This window comes from Mobula hypostoma, chromosome 23 (assembly GCF_963921235.1).
Source record: "Mobula hypostoma chromosome 23, sMobHyp1.1, whole genome shotgun sequence".
NCBI classification, from domain to species: domain Eukaryota; kingdom Metazoa; phylum Chordata; class Chondrichthyes; order Myliobatiformes; family Myliobatidae; genus Mobula; species Mobula hypostoma.
This window is the reverse complement of record NC_086119.1, coordinates 53088411-53110826: the sequence shown is the minus strand read 5'-3', so window position 1 is coordinate 53110826 and position 22416 is coordinate 53088411. Positions and strand designations below refer to the sequence as shown.

The 22416-nt window shown below is 39.7% G+C and overlaps 1 protein-coding gene across 3 annotated transcripts in view; it reads left to right on the top strand.

The window, feature by feature from the left end:
- Positions 1-22416, top strand: part of rabep1 (rabaptin, RAB GTPase binding effector protein 1) — a 126533-nt gene that overhangs the window by 90790 nt on the left and 13327 nt on the right. For all 3 annotated transcript variants that reach the window (XM_063031545.1, XM_063031546.1, XM_063031544.1), the window contains 4 exons: positions 3077-3217; positions 3668-3857; positions 11318-11373; positions 20895-20993. In XM_063031545.1, the coding sequence (XP_062887615.1) occupies positions 3077-3217; positions 3668-3857; positions 11318-11373; positions 20895-20993 (486 nt within the window). The remainder of the gene's footprint in view (positions 1-3076; positions 3218-3667; positions 3858-11317; positions 11374-20894; positions 20994-22416) is intronic.

The window sequence follows — 22416 nt, the reverse complement described above, 5'->3', positions numbered from 1 at the left end:
CAATTTGTTCGTGCTTGTTCCTGCCCGCAGACATAATTATCCAATCCCTATGTACTTATTTACTTAATTTTTTCATTTTTTTTTTAAACCCTTTCCCAAATCTTTCCCTTTACTTGTGTTAATTCTTTATTTTCCAAAAAAAAAACAAACATTTAGACTAGGGGTGCTTACGTTAGCAATATTACTGTGTTGATGAGAAGAGCAATATAAATCATTAGGAGAGTCATCTAAAGTCTGCTCGCATTGGGGTTATATATTCAATCCATTTATTCCAGATTTGATAAAATGTTTCTTTTTGAGTTCTCAGGGAGTAAGTCAACTTTTCCATTTTAAATATTTCCAAGATAATTTCGTACCAATCTTCTAATGTAGGTGGTATTGGATTTAGCCATTTTCTAGTGATTGATTTCTTATTTGCCGCTAAGAGGGCCTGCAGCAACTTTATATCTTCCTTCTGTTCAAGGAACAATACATGCCCCAAATAGAGCGTCTCAAAGTTCAGAGGTATCTGGGACCTAAATACCTTAACTAATGTTCTATGAATACCTTCCCAAAATAGACTTAATTTAGGGCAATCCCAGAAAATATGAAAATGATTTGCCTCCTTGGAGCCGCACCTTCTCCAACACATCACATTTGTATCTTTATATTTTTCCTGATATGGGGTCTTGAAGTATCTTATAATGTTTTTCCAACAATGTTCTCTCCAAGTCAAAGAATTAGTCGAGGACCATTGAAAGCTGCAGATTTTCCCCCAAGCCTCCTCTGAAAGTACCAACCCCGCTTCTTTCTCCCACTTCTCTTTAATATACAGTGTATTTACATTTTTAGCATGGGAGAGTGCATTATATAGGCGAGAAACTGATTTACTAGGTATTGAACTGCAAGCCGAATTCAGAATCTTGAAAAATTCTAATTCTACTGTTGATAGGTCTGTATATCTACAACTCTGTTAACATAGTTTCGTATTTGAAGGTACCTAAAAAAGTCATTATGTTCTAGGCCATGTTTGTCCTGCAGGATTTGGAAACTTTGTAATACTCTTTTATCTATGAATGAGAGGTAGGTTGTAAGACCTTTCTTTATCCGTAGCTCATATCTTTTATCTCCTCTGTTGGGAAGGAATTCGGTATCATATGCACACCATCTAAAGAGTTTTAACATGTTATTAATTCCACATGAATTAACCACCTTCTGCCATACTTTTAATGTAAGATTTATCCAAGCATTATTAAATTTTTCCAACTGGGCCATCAATCCTTTGTCAGCTATTGAGGCCTGAAGAGGAAAACTGTCAACTAATCCAAATTCTATTTCCTTCCATCAAGCCTTATATTCCCTATTACACCAATATAACAGAGGGGTTATCTGTGAGGCATAAAAATAATTTCTCAGGCAAGGAAGAACCATACCTCCTCCTTCCTTCCCTAACTGTAAGGTGTTATATCGAATTCTAGGTTTCCTTCCTTGCCAAATGAAGCGGGAAATCCATTTGTCCCATTCCCTGAATTGATTATCATCCACCTCCACGGGTAAAGTACGGAAAAGATATAATAACCGAGGAAGAATATTCATTTTTATAGTATTTATCCTTGAATTTAAACTTAAAAAGGGGATAAGATTCCATCTATGCATATCTGCTTTTATCTCTGAGACTAATGGCCCATAATTTACCTGTGACAGTGTTGAAAGATCCTTCGGCAGGGTTATTCCTAAATATTTTAATGATTTAGCTTCCCACTTAAGATCGTATGTATCCTGCAATTTTTTGGATGGTGTATAATTTAGGGACATAACCTGCGTTTTCTTTACATTTATTTTATAACCTGATATTTTCCCAAAGTCATCCAACAGTGTAAACAATCCTATAAATGATTTTTCTGGTTCACTCAGATAGACCAAAACATCATCTGCGAATAACGCCACTTTCTGTTCAATCCCTGCCACCTTGATACCTTTTACGATTTCGCTCTGTCTTATTAGTTGGGCAAGTGGTTCAATATATAGCGCAAAAAGGAGAGGAGAAATTGGGCATCCCTGTCTAGTGCCTCTCTCTAAAATGAAGGAGTCAGAGCGGACCCCATTTATCTTAATTCGGGCTGTAGGGCTGTCATATAGAGTCTGACTTACTTTAATAAACCTTTCTTGAAAGCCGAATCTTCCTAACACTCTGTATAGGAATGCCCAACTAACCGAATCAAAAGCTTTCTCAGCGTCCAATCCTACTACCATTGTCTTTGTCTCGTTCTTATTAACCTGTTCTAATATGTGCAGAGTTCTCCTTATGTTGTCCTGTGTTTGTCTTTGTTGAATAATTCCAGTCTGGTCTAAATGGATTAGGCCAGGTAAAAGCTTTTCCAATCTGCGCGCTAATATAGATGTAAATAGTTTGTAATCTAAATTAAGAACACTAATTGGCCGATAATTGCCACATTCTAGTTTATCTTTACCCTCTTTAGGAATAACTGAAATAATCGCTTCTCTCCAGGAAGGTGGAGTTTCTCCTCTCTGCAAGATCCAATTAAAGGTGTTAAGTAGTAATGGGGCTAACTGTGTCTTCAGGGACTTGTACCACTCTGAGGTAAACCCATCAGAACCCGGGGACTTTCTAGCCTTTAACCTGGAGATGGCCGATTGTGGCACTTACAAAAAGTTTAAAATACATCAAGTACAGTTTTACAGAGAATAAATGATTTTCATATTGATTTTATCAATTCAGTTTGTGGTTCTGAAAATGGTTTGGCTTCTGTAGACGTGCCATAAGTGAAAGCACTGATTCAACTATTCAGCACAAAAATTTACTTCATTATGCTACTGAAAATAGTATCATAACTGTTCTTTCCTCCCCTCCCCATTAACAGTGAAGGTTATTATGGTGAAATTTAAGGAAATTATCAATGAAAAAGCTGGTTATTGTCAATAGTTCGGAATAGGTTTGTTTGTAATCCTAATCATCAATGATTTTGCTTGTTTGTTTCAATCTTTGAGCTATAGATTCAAAATTGATTTGTTTTTATAATATTTTAAAAATCACTAAAAGCAGGCAATTAATATCTGATTGTACGTGTTTTGAAAGGCTGTGCTTATTCAGGCACGGGAACAGGTATCTGAGGAGCTGATGAGGCTACAGAAAGAAAATGAGAGTCTTCAGGGAAAGCATAGTTTGCACTCTTCTGTTCTTCAGGAAGAGAACTTCATTCCACCAGACACTGTGGAGGTAAACTTAAATCTCACAATCTAGCCTTTTGATTTTATTTGGATACTTGTGAAAGATATGGTGAGCTGCTTGTTTCTAGTGAAATGAGTTTAATATCAGTGCTATCCTGTATGCCTCAACTGGGGAGTTTATTTCAGCCACCAGGTATATTCTATGTACTGTTGCCTCTGACCTTGATCTGTGCATGAATCAGAGTTGGCTTGTTAGGATCTTACCGGTTCAGTAAGGAAACCTGTGACTTTGGGAGCAAAACTTCTGATGGTACTACATAGTATTCAATATCAAGCATGTAGCCTTAATAATTACTCATCATTCTAACCCTTAAACCAATGCCAGATGTTCTGTGTAATTGATATCGTGGTCTAATTGCAGCTGTTGCCTAAGCCATCTGTATTTTGCAGATAGAATGTGCAGCAAATTACTACCTTTGTGTTTGTCACTTTGATTCAGGAACTACGTGAACTAGTTCAGAAATACCGTGAAGATATCATCAGTGTACGGACGGCAGCTGATCATCTGGAAGAGAAACTAAAGGCAGAAATCCTTTTCTTGAAGGAGCAGATTCAAGCAGAGCAGTGTCTGAAGGAGAACATCGAAGAAACGTTGCAGTTGGAAATTGATAATTGCAAGGAAGAGATTGGTGAGTGAAATAAAAGAACTGTACTGGGTATCAATAAACAAAAACAGAAAATATTTCTAATTGAGTTGTCTAGATGAATTGTTACTTTGCAGAAGGTTCTTCCATACCCATTCCAATATAATGACAGTGTCTGTGTTTGAGCTAGGGGCTGATCAGGTGCTTAATTTGAATCCCTTTAGATAAAATGTGAGGGTGTAAGTTCAAAGGAGATGTGTGGACCAAATTAATTTTTTAACAGCCTTGCGTGTCTGGAATGTGCTGCCAGGGATGGTGGTGGTGGCAAATGAGATGGAGTGTTTTAAGATACTCTTGAGTAAGTATGTTACTGCTGAGAAAGGAAGGATATGGACCATGTGCAGTTAGAAGGAATTATATGTCATTATTTAATGAGTTTGGCACAGTACCCTGGGCAGAAGGAGCTGTTCCTGTGCTGTAATGTTCTACGTATTGTTGGAAAAAGCTGAAGGCTTCCTTCATTGGAGGAAGCAGGAGTCAGAGTGGTTGTTTTCCTGAACCAGCTGAGGACTTTTAACCTGATTTATGCTGTAGGATTAGAACCAAGATGGCATTGCAAGCACTAATTGAGAAGAACAGGAAGAGCTGAACTATTTAGCTATGGTGTTGTCTTTCCAAGCCTTTACAAAGATGATTTGGAGATACTGAGGGCTATGATTGTATTATTAAAGGTAAGGCCCTTCCAACAAAAATCCAACATTGCCATTCAGTTAAGTGGGAAAGGAAAGTCAATTTCATAAGTTTCTGTAAACTTCCTTGCAGTTTTCTTATATTCAATTTGGAATATTTGACAAAAGATAGTTTTTAAAAGGCAAAATACTCATGTCAGATGACCAACAAATGGACAATAGCACATTAGAATGGATAGTGAAGAAAGTTGTGATAATGAACTGGAGGAAAATGGTCTAAATGGACATTAGGAAAATATGGAAACAGATCAACAGATAACTCTGAGCTGAATTCCTAAAACTATTAGTAGTGACAAAAGCAAGCTGTTATCAATAGAAAGTTGTGTGGGGGAAAGCTATAATACAGCATTCTCCCGCAAGGGCCATCTGTGGTTCTCCTGAACACATTTACTCCCACCCCCCCCACCCCCCAACCACCACACCCACCAGTCTTTCCTGAAAGCAGTGCCCAGCATTGGGCTCATTCACACCCCTTATTAGTTGTCAATTCCTAGTTGGGACAGCAGTGATGCTCTTATCCAGGGCTCCTTCTGTCCTTCTCATGAACCGCATGGAAGCAAGCAAGCAGAGCAAACTGGCTGTGGTAAGGAAAGTGCAGGCTGGGAATGCCAGTGCCATTTTGACCACTATACAAAGGCTCTGCAGCAAAAGATGCATTCAGTGCTGTAAATCATTAATAAAGTTATATTCTGCTCATCTTTAGACAAGGAATGAGTTAAATACAAACAAGATATTCTTAAAAAGCATATGTGATCTTAGTTTAATGCTACTTAATTTGTTAATTTGTGTTTTTTCTCTAATATCTTTCCATCATCTGTTGTTTTTGACTCGTTGACTCTCAGACATCTTGGAAGGTATGAAGCTTACGAGTAATGCCTTTCACTGTCTCTCAGCTGACATCACTTGCTGGAGATTTGCTGGAGATGTGCTTAGCTGGTTCACTAATATTAATGGGTCACAGTGGTCTGTAACATCGTGAAAAGCCCTACTTTCAGATCATCCTTGTGAAGCAATGCTGGAATGGCATTGGTTAATCCATCCTCTCCTATTGCAATCAGAAGAACCTGTTTAGACCAAATGAGTAATTCATCTGGTCTCCACTCTTTTATTGATTTATTTCAACTGCCTTATTGAAAGTTCTTTAATTCTCCTAAGCTTCAAACACACAAATCTGCAAGTCCTTCAAGGCATCTTTTACATTAATATATCATTTATTCTTGTGCTCAAAACAAAATATACCTGCAATAAAGGCTATTCTGTTATTAAACTATTGTTAGTTTTTAAAAGGGAACATATTGACTGTCATGGATCTAAATTTTAAGTCAAGTAATACCATTGAGTGGACTAATTTTTTAATCTCCTGCCTCTGCTAGAAAGATAATCTTTTGTCCAACAATATTCTCTTCCCCATCACTGCAGTGACTGGAAACCAGACATTTTTATCCATGATAAAGCAGGGAATGACAAATCTCGGTCGTAAGCTCGGGCCACCTAACAAATCCCTGCAGCTGTTTGATTTGTGCAGAGGTGTATGCTGTATGTCAATGGTTTGCAATGTGGCGATAGCTTCTGTGGTTATGCTGTTATCAAAGCCTTGTGCAGTTAATAATGTATGTTTATAGGTTGGGTTTAGTGGATAGTGGAGTGCAGATTTACAACACTTTTTGATTTTAGATATGGGAAAGTATAGAGTGCCCATGAGCCTTAAGGTGTAGTCAACACAAGTGTGTATGTGTTGCTTGGATTTCCAGCATATGCAGATTTTCTCTTGTTTATGGTGTAGACCTACTTATAATCACTCCCTCACTCCTCCCAGTTCCTTGCCTTCACCTCCCACTACGTCCTCTGCTGCCACCTCCTTCTCCTTCCCCCTCAACATTTATGGGGAAACAACACCTTGAATGTTAAAATTACTTGATGTGGTGTTGTTATAAATAATCTTCCACAATTAGTTCCATATGTCCCCATTTAGGCGAAAAATCCAATAACTTCCTTTGGCAGAGAAGTCACTGACGTGGCAGTGACTGACATTACTGCTGACCTTGCCACAACCTACCTGGCGAGCTGCTAATGTCCTGTATTTGAGCAAAATGTTGGCTACCATTGGATGTTGAGTGGTGTTTTACCTTAAAATAGCATCACTGCAAAACTCACATGGTTGTGAAATCAATGGACCCGTGTCATTGCTGCCAATATATTCTTGCATTTAATTGTGTATGATTCCCAGTGCAAAACATAACCCTGTTTGTCCTTCTCTGACGGTGCATCTTAATCATTTTGTGAGCCCTCGAGGATCTGTATGGGAGACAGAAAAATGAGGGGGAATCACAGTAAGATATAGAATGTGCTCTATATTGTCCCGCGTAGGAGCTCCATCTTGTAGAGTACTTGTATTGCTAAGATTTCACCAGCTCTGCCCCATTCTGATGAAATGATGCAGAGAGTTAACTGGAATCTCATGAATGGACAAGTAATCTCCAGTGTGGCTTTATTGATTTGAATATTTGCCTCCCTGTCCAATAAATTTGATCCTGTAGATGACTCTTGTTGGTGTTTCTCCATTATTTTTAAGAAAGAATTTAAGAAAAGTATAAGCTCTCTCCAGCCAGGTGTACTTCATACAGCACAAAAACAGGCCTTATTGGTGCACCTAGTCCATGCTGATTGTGATGTCTATCAGTACTTATCCCACTCGCCTGTGTTCGATCAGTATCCCTGTAAACCTTTTCTGTCTGCGTACTTGTCCAAATGCATCTTGTTCCTGATTACTGCTACCCTCTATGTGGAATACATCCCAAAGCCAATTCCTGCTCTACACCAGTTACAGATTTTCAGGCAGCAAAACACACAAGCACCACTGCCTTCTCCCTCCTGTCATCACCTTGATTTTGGCTTCAGTTTGCCAACTAATGTATTATTGAAGTATTTGATCTTCAAGATGCTGCCAGCAAACAATGCAACCAATGACAATGTCCTGCATACAGTTCAAAAACTGCTGTTTTACTTCTTTCGAGTATAATCTACTTCTAAGCTGTATACTATTGGAACCTTTGACTTAGGGTTTGATGTGTTTTTGGACCGAATGAGCTGTCTCCAAGAGAGTTTGGAGGGTGCGACCAGAAACATGGAGAGAGGGCTGGCGCCCATGATTAACTCTATTGCTTCTCTCCAATTGAGGCACGGGCAAGTTGAAGTTGACAGAGACGAGAGCGGAGTGCTGGAGGGTTTTCAGTATTGTCTTCCTGCATTTGACCGGTCTTCCTCTCCTCACTGGCTGCTGTAGGAGGACAAGTGTAGGAGTCTTGGGATCTACGTTGCAAGGATTGATCAGCATGGCTGTGGACTCATTTTTGGAGGGGACTTTGAGGTTTATGTTGCTTGTGTTACTAGATTCTGGTTACTCTTTTTTGCTGTTTTTGAGTGATTTGATTGGGGTGATCGGTGAGGACTAGGGCGCTTCAGTGAAGAAAGACTGCCTTTGCAGTACTAAACTGAGTCTTCCTGATTTCCTGGTTTGGGATTCTGTGTTCTGCTCTCACTTTTTGCTGCTTGTGCAATTTGTTCTTTTTTTTTTGCGTGTTAGTTGTCTGATGTTTTTCTAGGAACAGGTCCCGTGATGTTTCTTTGTTTCGTGGCTGCCTGCAGATGGACAAAACTCAGAGCTGTATTCTGTAAATGTACTTTGATAATAAATGTATTTTGAACTATTCTTCTATTAATTTAAAAAAATGGACCTAGTGCTGGTGTTCTTTGGATACCAAACAATCAGGTTTCTGGGTTGTTATTCCTTAAAATCTGTGCTGCCTTTAGTTTATTAACACACACTTCACTGCTAGACAATTAATTTGCTTTAGATTATTCTCTCTAAACTAAAAACAAGAACTTCTATCTCTGTTTTTCTTTCTGAATTACAGAATCTAGAGTCTTTTGAATTTTACCTCAGATTTTCTCAGCTATTTTGAGTGCCCCAAAATTGCATCAAGAAAGATCACTGGTTTTTTATGGATTTTTAGGGAATAATATAATTTTGGAAAGTGTTTGAATGTTTAAATTATCAGTTATGGCCTTATTGAATAGCTGATCAGGTGTGAGAGTAAATAGTTGTTCCAAGCTACCTGGGATGTATCTCTTTCAACTTGTAAAACTTGGCCTTCCTTCAGTTCTGATTTTATAACCATTATTAGTTAAATGCTTTCCCAATGAAACATTAGGTTGATACAACATTGTGGCCAAAGGGCTCTTTCTATTCTGTGTACACCTCTTGTATCCATATTGCATGCATTTAAGTTTTTTTTCTAGGAATTTTAGAAAATCCTGCCCCTCTAATGCTACTGGCCATCTGCATTAGAATAATTTAAGTTTTCAGTTTTCTCTGCTCTTTAGTTCTTGCATCTTTCCATAATGTGCTTGCAGATTTACTGGCACGGACCACACATCCTGCAGTGCAACAGGTTGACCATTAATTCTGACCAGATTGAATGTATTCTTTGTTCCCTTGTTCGTCTGCAGTATTAGAGTATTTTTATCAGCAAAGCTGTTCCTTCTCTTTTAAATATTTCAGTAGCCAGGAGTATGGAGTTCCCATTCTTTCCCTACTGGTCTGCTGTTGCAGCTCACCAGTCATATGTGTGTGTAGTTACATATATACAGACTTTCAGTATCTGTACATTTGCATTTCCAAATTCAAAAATGGTTGCTAGTTCTCAGAAAATGGACATCTTTTAAAGAATGGTTCGTGGTTTCTCTGTTTCCAAATTTCAATTCCAGTTGATCCTGTATATCTTTGATGTCTGGTCGATAATGAACCTCGGTCAGTTGTTTTTGTCTCTTTGCACCAACCCCTTCTCCATAGTGTTCCAAGGTTTTGACCCAGCTACATTGAAGGAACGGATAATTCCATATCAGGATAGTGTGAGGTATGGAGGGCAACTTGTAGCTCATAGATTGTGGAAGTGATGGGTTTGGAAGGTACTGTGTGGAGTGGCTGCAGTGCATTCTGTGAAGGGTACAGACTGCTGCTACTGTGTCAGTGATGAAGTAAGTGGACTGTTGTGTCCTGTATTACAAGAAGTTTCTTGAGTGTCATCACATTTCTTAAGAGCCTTGTGTGTGATGGATAGGCTTTGGGGAGTTAAGACATGCATCTCTGTTCATAGTGTATTTGATGACTGTGGTTCAGTTTTTGATCAGTGTAACCCCCAGAATATCGGTAGGGGGATATTCAGTAACACGAATACCATTTGAATGTCAGTGGGTCGTGGCTGGATTTTCTCTTGTTGGATATAGTCATTGGCTGGCATCTCTGTGGTGTGAATATTACTGGCAAAAGAAAATCTGCAGATGCTAGAAATCCAAGCAACACACAGAATGCTGGAGGAACATGTGTTACTTGTCACTTATCAGCCAAGGCCTGGTTACTGTCCAAGTCCTGTTTGCACTTGGATGTGAACTGCTTCATTATTTTGGGAGTCGTGAATGGTACTGAACATTGTGCATTCATTAGTAGGGTGATAAATTACAACCGTAGGATAATTATTGATGAAACATCTCTTCAGTTTGATTGATCACAATTGTGTTTAGTGAGGTTTCCATTTATTTCACAGTGGGGTCACTTCTACCTTCACTGTGTGAGCAGTGATGGGGTGAAGCCGATTAGTGACTTGGGAAATGCTGATCAGATCATTATCCGAAGGTCTCCCTTTGGTGATCTGTGCCAGGTTCACTACCTTGCTGTTTTGCTTTTTACCTTTTGCTGACTCAGTCTCAACCGTTATAATTAAACACAATTAGGCCTACCTGCATTCCAGGTCTCGTAACTGTGCTGTTAAAATCCTGATGCTTCCTGCTATGGTTTGAGTGAGCAATGAGATCACATTTTGGCTATCAAAAAAAAATTTTAAATACAAATAAACATTGATAAAGTTATTGAAAGTTTCTGATAGAAAACATCCACTCACATATCCATGTCAGTTGACAAAGAACTCTCCATTCTAATCTCACCTTCCAGCTCTAACTACAGGTGATATGTATATGTCTGGTACAACTTCTACGTGCTGAGATCCAGATTCCCGTCACCCTTATTTCCCATTACTATCTATCTATTTTTGAAATGTCTGCCCCTGATTTTGACCCCTCTGCTAAGAAAATGGATTGAGCAAATAGGAAGTGCCTAAGTCCATCATAAGTTTATGCACTTCCAAAAGAGTTTTCCCCAAGCTTCCTCAGTTCTACAGCTGATAAAATCTTTTAACTTCAGGTTTCCAGTCCTGCTGTCATTGTCAAATCTCCTTTACAGTATAATCGCATTTCTAATGTAATCAGACTGTGGCCCAGGCGGTGTTGTAAACAGCTTCAGCATAACCTGCTACTCGTTCTGAGCTTCAGCTAATAAAAGAACATACAAATGCCTTTTTAACCACCTTACTGACAACCATTTGGTTATTTAGCTTTTTAAGAGAACATCTCAACACAGTTAATTGCAGACCAGTATTAGTACTGGTCTGTGATCGTGTCTGAGGCACCATATGAAGAATGAGCCACTGACTTTGAATGGCAGTGTTCACTCATTTTTCTTGAGATCTGGCAACTAACCAAAAAGATCTTGGCTATCAGCTTATTTGGATCTTCCTGCACTGTGTTCACAAGCTGTGCATGAAATGTTTGGCTGCTATATAACATTCACAAAAAATGTAGCATTCTGGTGTGTAAAATCATTGTAAATGTGAACTTCCTGTTGTTTTTTTCTCTCTATTTCAGCATCTTTTTCCAGTTTGAAAACTGAATTGGAAAGAGTGAAAGCAGATAAAGATCAGGTGAGATTTTATTTTGTTAGAACCTGAATTGCTCCTGAATTCAGATGAGTAACTGTCATGTGAACTCTTGCAGAAATGGACTTGGGACTGAAGCATTGGTTAGCTGATCAGTTCAGAGATTATTACCCAAATAAAAGTACAGATGCCCAAGATTACATTGTACAAACTCGGATTGTGTTCCCTGTGACTTGGAAGATTATGCAATCATTTGATTGAAGTTAGAAAGGGGAATGGGGTAGATAGAGGAAATCCACTAGGTAGATAGTTAGGTGTAGGGATTAAAACCAAAAATTAAAGAGTTAGACCTCTCAGCAATTGGGAAGCATAGAGAATGGTTAAGATTGGAACTCTTCTACAACCAGCACGGTCAGTTTTAAATTTGTGCTTGATAGTTCTTTGTAACTAAAGGTATAAAGAGAGATGAAGATCAGGGATGTGGCTGTGGTGATCAGCCGTGCTTTCTGTTGTGTAGCAAGGCAGCATGGTGGAGCTGAGTAACCTAGTCTTGGGTCCTTGATCTCAAATTAACTGTTTGTCTCCATAGATGCTACCTGAACCATTGATTAATTCCAGCAACTTTAGTTTTATTCTGTATTTCTGGAGACTATTGAATTGACTTTTAGTTCACAATATTCCGATGAGTTTGTTGCTGGCCAGTTTGTGGACCAGCACTTGCCAGCTGGAGGGTGGAAATAGGAGTAAGATTGAACATGAAAATCAATGCCTGCTCTCCAGTACCCCTCGAAGTTAAAAATGAAATCAACTGAATCTAAGAAAATGTGTACTGCCTTACAGAACCTAAATATCAGTGGTCGGAATTCAAATAAATAAAATGTGACTTTTTACTCAAAGGGTGGTTGGTGTGTGAGCATATTTCTGGCAGGGTTAGTGGAGCAAGAAACATTGATGGATTGCAAGATGCAGCTAGAAAGACTCTTGTTAACAAATGGGTTTCAGGAGGTTAGAAAAGCTACATTTAGTGACAAATGATTTCTGATCAAAATGAAGATCTTTGGGTATTTCAGCTGCCTTTCATATTTTTTAAGAAGTGAGATTAATTCTATGCACAATTTGTATAAACCTATTCTTTTGTTCATTTATGTTCATAAAGAGCCTTTCTCTGATTAAGTTCAGAAGTTGGAATGCTTGCTGCTTATTTTACTATGTTCAGTGATATTTGTAACTCAGCAAATGGAGCCAGTTTGAAGAACATGAAGGCTTAGGCACTTAACTATCACTGAACATCGTCAGTGAGAGCCCAACCACCTACCCATGGTCAGTGGAGTTACTGTTGTCAAGTCACCAAGCTCAACTGTTGATCAGATATTCAATTGGACTACATTGCAGTTAATTGCCTTGACTCCTCCATGTTCAATACCATCAGAAGGACTTGAACACCAGAGATCGGGGGACACCACTACCTGGAGGTTCCTCTCCAAATCCACAATTTTCTGAATTGCATATTTGGTTTTGTCCTTAAATCCTAAAACTCCCTACTCAACACCATTTTCTAAAATCCATGGTGAATCTACCTGACGCAGTTTGTGATGGGCAATAATTCCTGAAAAATGAATTATTTTAAAAATCTAGAGAATTTACCCTGTTGGAGAAACTTTGGTTATAAGGATCACAGGAAGAAGCAATGGTAGACAAGCTATTGCCCTCTACATTCAGTAAGATCCTGGTGGATCTTTCAGTTCTATCCTACTTTTGAGTACTGACTCCATATACTTGATTTCCTCAAACCCAAAACAAAATCTGTTACATTTCTTTTAGTTATGTTCTTTTGGGAAGTTTATGGATAGAGAGGCTGGATGGAGTGGAAGCCTTCCCCGTTTTGCTGCTTAATTTTAAGAGCCTTTTGTAATTCTCTCATTTGTTGCAACATTTTGACTTCTCAAGTTGTATTATGAGTGGATTTATGATCTTTCATTAATTACACAATGTACAGAACTAAGTAGCAAATGATGTATGGCCTTTTGGTTGCAGATAACTCCCAGAGCAATTTTAAGTAGTGGATTCCGGTTAACTGGGACACATCAGGACCAGTACATTTTGGCCCGATTAAGCAACTGGTCCAATTAGCCAAAGTTTCATGGAGATAGTTTAAAAAAGACAAACTGTGTTTAACTAGAACACTACCAATATAACTACAGTACTATAAAATTGTGCATTAGATCCTAATAGTTATCAGCAGAGGAATTAATCCAGTGTTCTTTTGATTGACTGTAGGGAACAAAATCAGCGCAGACACCTCGTGCAGATAGTGGACTGTCTTCATTGTTTTCCTGCATAAAATAGTGTCAAAAATCGTCGCTTTTTAATACGGCATCGGTCGGTTCAAATGAATAATGTAACTCAAGCATACGTAACTGACGCTATTTGAAAACTGTTTGCAATAAACACTGTGTTGTGTCTAACTGCCACATTACATGCACATGACTGACGCTGGTTAGAAACAGTTACATCCTCCAAGTCTTCATTTTCATTGTAAACATTCAAGATGATTGTCGATACCTACAAATTCTTCGTAGTCCTAACTTGCTGAAGTAGTGCAATCATTTTCACTTCCGGCCATTTCTGGTATCTCTTACAGTGGACTGAAAAGCTTTGAGCATGTAGATATTAAGGAAGAGGATGTGCTGGAGCTTTTGGAAAGCATCAAGTAGGATAAGTCACTGGAACCAGATGAGATATACCCCACGCTACTGTGGGAGGTGAGGGAGGAGATTGCTGAGCCTCTGGCAATTATCTTTGCATCATTAATGGGGGCAGGAGAGGTTCTAGAGGATTGGAGGGTTGTGAATGGTGTTCCATTATTCAAGAAAGGGAGTAGAGATAGCCCAGGAAATTAGAGACCAGTGTCTTTCTTCAATGGTTGGTAAGCTGATGGAAAAGATGCTGAGAGGCAGGATTTATGAACATTTGGAGAAGCATAATATGATTAGGAATAGTCAGCATAGCTTTGTGAAAGGCAGGTCGTGCCTTATGAGCCTAATTGAATTTTTTGAGATGTGACTAAACACATTGATGAAGGAAGAGCAGTAGATGTAGTGTATATGGATTTCAGCAGGGCATTTGACAGGGTACCCCATTCAAGGCTTATTGAGAAGGTAAGGAGACATGGGATCCAAGGGGACATTGCTTTGTGGATCCAGAACTGGCTTGCCCGAAGAAGGCAAAGAGTGGTTATATACATCAAAGTTGCTGGTGAATGCAGCAGGCCAAGCAGCATCTATAGGAAGAGGCGCAGTCGACGTTTCAGGCCGAGACCCTTTGTTTAGTCCTGACGAAGGGTCTCGGCCTGAAACGTCGACTGCGCCTCTTCCTATAGATGCTGCTTGGCCTGCTGCGTTCACCAGCAACTTTGATGTATGTTGCTTGAATTTCCAGCATCTGCAGAATTCCTGTTGTTTAAAGAGTGGTTATAGATGGGTCATATTCTGCATGGAGGCCAGTGACCAGTGGTGTGCCTCAGGGATCTGTTCTGGGACCCCTTCTCTTCGTGATTTTTATAAATGACCTGGATGAGGAAGTGGAGGGATGGGTTAGTAAATTTGCTGATGACACAAAGATTGGGGGTGTTGCGGATAGTGTGGAGGGCTGTCAGAGGTTACAGCGGGACATTGATAGGATGCAAAACCAGGCTGAAAAGTGGTAGATGGAGTTCAACTCAGGTAAGTGTGAGGTGGTTCATTTTGTTAGGTCAGATATGATGGCAGAATACAGCATTAATGGTAAGACTCTTGGCAGTGTGGTGGATCAGAGGGATCTTGGAGTCCGAGTCCATAGGACACTGAAAGCTGCTACGCAGGTTGACTCTGTGATTAAGAAGGCATATGGTGCATTGGCCTTCATCAATCGTGGGATTGAGTTTAGGAGCCGAGAGGTAATGTTGCAGCTATAAAGGACCCTGGTCAGGCCACACTTGGAATACTGTGCTCAGTTCTGGTTGCCTCACTACAGGAAGGACATGGAAGCCATAGAAAGGGTGCAGAGGAGATTTACAAGAATGTTGCCTGGATTGGGGAGCATGCCTTATGAGAACAGGTTGAGTGAACTCGGCCTTTTCTCCCTGGAGCGACAGAGGATGAGAGGTGACCTGATAGAGGTGTATAAGATGATGAGGGGCATTGATCATGTGGATAGTCAGAGGCTTTTTCCCAAGGCTGAAATGGTTGCCACAAGAGGACACAGGTTTAAGGTGTATAAGATGATGAGAGGCTTTTTCCCAGGGCTCAAATGGCTAGCATGAGAGGGCACAGTTTTAAGGTGCTTGGAAGTAGGTACAGAGAAGATGTCAGGGTTAAGTTCTTTACGCAGAAAGTGGTGAGTGCGTGGAATGGGCTGCCGGTGACGGTGGTGGAGGTGGATACAATAGGGTCTTTTAAGAGACTACTGGACAGGTACATGGAGCTTGGAGAAATAGAGGGCTATGGGTAACCCTAGGTAATTTCTAAGGTAAGGACATGTTCACACAGCTTTGTGGCCTGAAGGGCCTGTATTGTGCTGTAGGTTTTCTATGTTTCTATCTCCAAGCCTGAATGCTGGAAACTGTAGTAAGCAAAACAATTCTGAAATGTCTTGCTGCTTATTTCTCGCCAACTATCAGTGACAAAAGTTACTGCTTTGTGAACACAAACACACATAACTGACACTATTTAACAACTGTTTGCTCTATGCCTGGGATAGTATCTAACAGCCACACAGGTGCGCATGACTGATACTTACTAATTAAGCAGCATAGTCTCTCAAAAAAATTAAAGGAATCCCGACTATTTTCTGGATTGGTTTTTGTTTTCTGAGTTGTTCCAAATATACTTAGTCCCAATTAACCAATGGCCCAATTAACCGGAATCTACTGTATATGTATTTGTATAATAATTTCATCACTTGGGAAAGTGAAATTCCTGATGCCATCTTTTGAGTTTCCTGCTACTCTCTATTCTCAATGATCTGCATTTATTTAGGGTTAGAGACTTCCAAAGATTCACTGTAGTTAAGGAATGTCTCCCCATTTCAGTCCAAAGCTGACTCATTATGAAACAATGATGCTGGTCATCTAAGTCAGAGGTATTGTCTTCCCTGCTTCTTGTCTGTCAAGCCTTTAAGAATTCTGTAAACTTGGATGTTATTTCTTTTATCCATCTGAACCTTGGATAATACAGGCTTAGTCTACTGAGTTTCTCCTCTTAAGACAAACCTGTTATCCTTGGAAGCAGTGTAGTGAGTTTCTGCTGTCCTGAGCATCAAGTACAGCCTTTCTTAGTTAAGGAGGCAAAACTGTTCACATTACACCAGACATGATCTCACCAAGGCTCTTCATAATTGCAATAAAACTTCCCAACTCCTACTTTCAAATCGTCTTGTAATAAAGTCACCATAGTATTTGTCCCCTTGATTGTTCGTTGTTAGAAACAGTTCTTTGCTGCATCTGCGTGTTAGCCTTAGACAACTTGTGTACAAGTACAGTTAGTTCATCAATACCGTCCAGTTTATCTCTTCAATTAATCTGCGTTTTTGTAACATGCATTAAAGTAGATAACTTGGCATTTTTCCACATTCTGTTCTCACATACTCAGATTTTCCTTCTTTCCTTAAATTTTCTGCATATCCTTCTGTATATTCATCCCAGTTGCTTTAGTATCATCAGCAACGGTGATACTAAGCCAGTTACCGATTAGATTTTGAAAAGCTGTGCCCTACCGTCAATCCTTGCAGAATTGCACTAGTCTCAACCAGATCAAGTCTGATCTATTTGTTCCCAATCTTTGCTGTCTGTCCAATATTGAATTCTCATTTTACATCAGTATATTACACTCTTCACTGTACTTTACCTTGTTAATCAACTTGGTCTACTCGATGTTAGCAAATACCTTCTGAAAATAAGTTACAAAATTTTACTGGTCTCATCCTTGGAGAGATTATCATTGGTCTCCAGATTAAACACAGTTTTTCTTTCATCAAATGCTGAATATACTTAGTTCTATTATTCTTTTCATTGTAACACACATCAAAGTTGCTGGTGAACGCAGCAGGCCAGGCAGCATCTCTAGGAAGAGGTACAGTCGACGTTTCGGGCCGAGACCCTTCGTCTCGGTGAAGGAAGAGTTAGTAAGAGATTTGAAAGGGGGAGGGGAGATCTAAACTGATAGGAGAAGACAGGAGGGGGAGGGATGGAGCCAAGAGCTGGACAGGTGATTGGCAGAAGGGATATGAGAGGATCATGGGACAGGAGGTCTGGGAAGAAAGACAAGGGGGGGGTACCCAGAGGATGGGCAAGGGGTATAGTCAGAGGGACAGAGGGAGAAAAAGGAGAGTGAGAGAAAGAATGTGTGTATAAAATTAAATAACAGATGGGGTACGAGGGGGAGGCGGGGCATTAGCGGAAGTTAGAGAGTCTATGCTCATGCCATCAGGTTGGAGGGTACCCAGACGGAATATAAGGTGTTGTTCCTCCAACCTGAGTGTGGCTTCATCTTTACAGTAGAGGAGGCCGTGGATAGACATGTCAGAATGGGAATGGGATGTGGAATTAAAATGTGTGGCCACTGGGAGATCCTGCTTTCTCTGGCGGACAGGGCGTCAGAGAGTTCTTTTCATTGTATTCTCTTATATGCTTTGTAATAAATTTCTACATTTTCTCATCTCTGTTGCTCCCTGTTCTCTTTTATATAGATGTATATAATAATTTTTTTTTAAAAAAGCACTTGTTACTAGACTGCAGGAACATTTCCAGAATCTACAGAGCCTTGCAAGATGACCGCCGAAGCAAACTATCTTTAAATCTCTTTTTCAAAACTTAGGGATACAAATCATTCAGTCATTAGATTTGTCAGCTTTCAAGACTGCATTTTAACTAGTACTGAGTTCTATTAATTCCACATTCCCATTAAACCTTCCATTCTCCAACATAATTTCTAACATGTCTTGTGTGTTTTCTGTGAAGCCATGCAAAGTAATTGTGCAGTGCCACTGCCTTTGCCTTAATAAAGCCCCTGCCTCTGTCTGAAGTGCCCATATTTATCCTTGCTGCACTTGGTCTATGTATAAAAGTTTTTGCAGTCTGTTTTAATACTTCTATCTAGTGCTACTCAATCTCCCTTTTATCAAGTTTTGGTTCTCTTTTGAAATTGGCTTATTATTGTCACATTTACCAAGATACAGTGAAAAGATTACCTTGCAGTTCATACAGATCAAATGATTACACTGCATTGAGTTGAAAGATTTATCAATAACAATGCAGAGCAAAGTGTTACAGCTACAGATAAAGTTCAAGTAAACAAAGTGCAAGATCACAATGAGATAGATTGAGGTCAAGTCCATTTTAATATACTAGTGAACAATCTATTAGTCTTATTACAGCAGGATAGAATCTGTCCTTGAGCTTGTTTTCAGATTTTTATTTCCACTCAGCTAGTGAATGAGGAGAGAAGAGGGAATGTACCAGGGTGGGTGGGATTCTTTAAATGTTGGCTGTTTTACTGAGGCAGTGAAAAATAGACAGTGTCCAGAAAACGGAGGCTGGTCTCAATGATATGCTGAGCTCTGTCCACCACTGTATTTCCTGCAGTCACGGGCTGTGTCATCACCATACCAAGCTGATATAGGATAGGATGCTTTCTATGGTGCATTGATTAAAGTTAGTAATGGTTAATATGGACATGCTAAGTTTCTTTCACCTCCTGAGGAAATGGTGGTGGTTGGTCAGGGTGTTTTGGCTGTAGTGTCTATGCACTTGGATTAGCACAAGCTATTGTTGAAGTTAGACCATAAGACATGGGAGCAGAATTAGACCATTTGCGTCATTGACTCTGCTTCATCATTCAATTATGGCTGATTTATTTTCCTCCTAAACCCCATTGTCCTGCCTTCTCCCCTTAACCTTTGATACCTTAATCAAGAAGTTATCAACCTTCACAAAGTTATCAGTTTTGTCATCCAGTACATTGACATTTAATGTAAAAAGAAGTGGTTGCTACACCAATCCCTGTAGAACACCACTAGTCATCGACAGTCAACCAAAAAAAGGCTTCCTTTATTCACTCCTTTGCTTCCTGCCAGTCAACCAATCTTCTGCCCATACTGTAATACCATGAGCTCTTATGTGACCCACATTTGCAGATGGTATGAAGATGGGTAGCATTGAAGAAGGAAGTTTGCAGAAGACTAGGGACAGATTAGGAGAATAGGCGAAGAAATGGCAGATGGAATATCGTGTCAGGAAATGCTTGGTTGTGCACTTTGGTAGAAGGAAAAAAGTCATAGGCTATTTTCTAAACAAGCAAATTCAGAAATCAGAGGTACGAAGGAATTTGAGTCTTCATGCTGGATTCCTTCAAGGTTAATTTGCAGGTTGAGTCTGTGTTCGAGAAGTCAAATGCAATGTTTGCATTAATTTTGAGAAGACAAGGATATAAAAGAAGAGATGTAATGCTGAGGTTTTATAAGGCATCAGTCAGACTGTACTTGGAATATTGTGAGCAGTTTTGACCCGGAATACTGCAAGCAGTTTTGAACCCCTTGTGGAATGGCCTTCCAAAAGTACATGTAAACAATATCCACTGACTCTCCCTTGTCTATATGCCTGTTAATTCCATAAAGGATTCCAACAGATTTGTCAAGCAATATTTCCCTTTATGGAAACTCCGCTAATTTTGGCCTATTTTATCATGTGCCTACAAATACCCAAAAATCTCGTCCTTATTAATGGATTCAACATCTTGCCAACCACTGTAGTCAATTTAAAATTTCCTGTCTTTTGCCTCTTGACCTTTAGCGTGGAGAGATATTTGCAATTTTCCTGTCCTCTGGAAGCACTCTAGAATCTAGTGATTTTAGAAAGATCATTACTAATGCCTCCACATTCTCTTCAGCTACCTCTGTTCACTCATAGGAACGTGAAACTCAACCTCGACACCATTGATGTAGACAGGAACACGTGCCCAATCTTCAGACAGCTGGTGTTACTGACTGAAATAACACTCTTTTCCTTTCCCTTGTCAACTGTGAATGTATCTTTTTTAAAAAAAATTCTGTTTGGGGCTTTTGTGCATTAGGGGCAAGTTTTTTTTGGCAATTTTTGCATTACTCTTTCAAAGGCTAACTATTGCCTGACCACCATCACACTATTTAACATATTCTCCAGCCAGCTTGCCAAGGCACCTGCAGTGGAACTCTTAACCTGGCACTTGTTTCCCCAGATGCTTGGAATACCCAAAACCTGCCAGTTTTCACCAATAGCGCCCCACTCCTTCCTCGTATCACATACTGAATGGAAGCTGTTCTTTCATCGTGGTTGAATTAAAATGCTGAAAATCCATACCTAACAGAAGTTTGAGCCTCATTGCATGCACCGTAAAGGTTCAGAAAGGCAGCTCAACACTCACTTCACGAGGACCGTTGGGGTACTCTCTCGCATCCCTATTTTTTTCTATGCTCACTAGCTCTAATGATGAAGTGCGCAAGAAGAATTTTCCACACGATTCTGAGCTTGGTTTAAAATTAGCATTTGTTTCCAGTTGGAAGCCAGATTGCAGGAGAAGAGCAAGCACTTGGAGGATCTTGAAGAAGTGAAGAACAACTTGGAGGAACAAGTGAAAAAGGAAGGTACTGCAAAGGTGAGTTCAGTGAAAGGGAGCCTGGGAGTTGGGAATGAGCTCTGCTATTTTGCAACCACCTTGCCATTATGGTCAGTAGATTGTATCCATTTTATTTTGCCAATTATCTAGTTATGAGTTGTTTCTGCTTTCAGTTGAGCGCCTTCCATTTGCTTCATTTCTCTCTGCTTCTTCGCTACCCGGCACAAGTGCCTGTCCTTCGCTGAACATTCTGTGCTATACTTCTGTCTGCTGCAGCCTTTGCCTCCAAAAACAGCCCAAGTCATTTAATTTAGTAATTGTTTGCTATTAATTACACAGTTACCAAGTGTGAAACACCACAGTTCTTCTATACCAACATTTAATATTTATTATCTAAAAAAAAATTTTCTTTTTAATGTTACTTCCAAAATGCCAAACTGCATGTCTCCCTCCCTTTGTCACCTTCTGTCTTACGTAATCTATTGGTTATCATGCTGCTTCTTTGCTTTCTTCCCAGAGCATATCCCCTCCAGCTTTATTGGTTTTACTTGAAAAGACGGTTGTATATCCAAATTATTCATGTAAACCATGAACAGCTGCAGACTTAGTAGGTGATTTTAACTTTCTACATATTGACTGGGGATCCCGTACTGTAAAAATGACTAGGTGGGATAGAGTTTGTCAAATGTGTTCAGGGAGATTTCCTTAATGGTATGTAGAAGTTCCAATGAAGGTGTGTGTGATACTTGATCTGCTGTTGGGGAATGAGAAAGAGCAGGTGACAGAGGTTTATGTTGGGGAACACTTTTCACAATGCCTTTACTTACAAAGTAAATATGCAAAAAGATGGATCTGATCTATGGGTTGAGATTCTAAATTGGAGAAAGACCAATTTTGGTGGTCTCAGAAATGATCTGGCAAGTGTGGATTGGGACAGGTTTTCTGGCAAAAGTGTACTTGCTAAGTGGGAAGCCTTCAAAAGTAAACTTTTGAGAGTACAAAGCTTGTTGTATGGCCTGTCAGAGTAAAAGGTAAAGATAACAAGTGCAGGGAACCTTGGTTTTCAAGAGATAGTGGAGACCTGGTTAAGGAAAAAAAAGTGGTGCTTAGCAGGTATAGGCAGGTAGGAACAAATGAGGTACTTATGGAGATTAAAGCACGCAAGAAATCAGAAAGGCTAAACAAGACGTGAAGTTGCCCTAGCAGACAAGGTGAAGAAGAATCCTAAGGGATTCTACAGATATGTGAAAAGCAAAAGGATTGCAAGGGATACAACTGGTCTCCTGGAAGATCAGAATGGTAATCTGTGTGGAGCCAGAAGTGATGGGGGAGATCTTAAATATTTTTTGCATTTGTATTTACTTAGGAGATAGACACAGAATCTGTATAAGTGTGGCAAAGTGGCATCGACTTCATGGACCTGATACAGATTACAGAGGAGGAGGTGCTTGCTGTCCTGAGG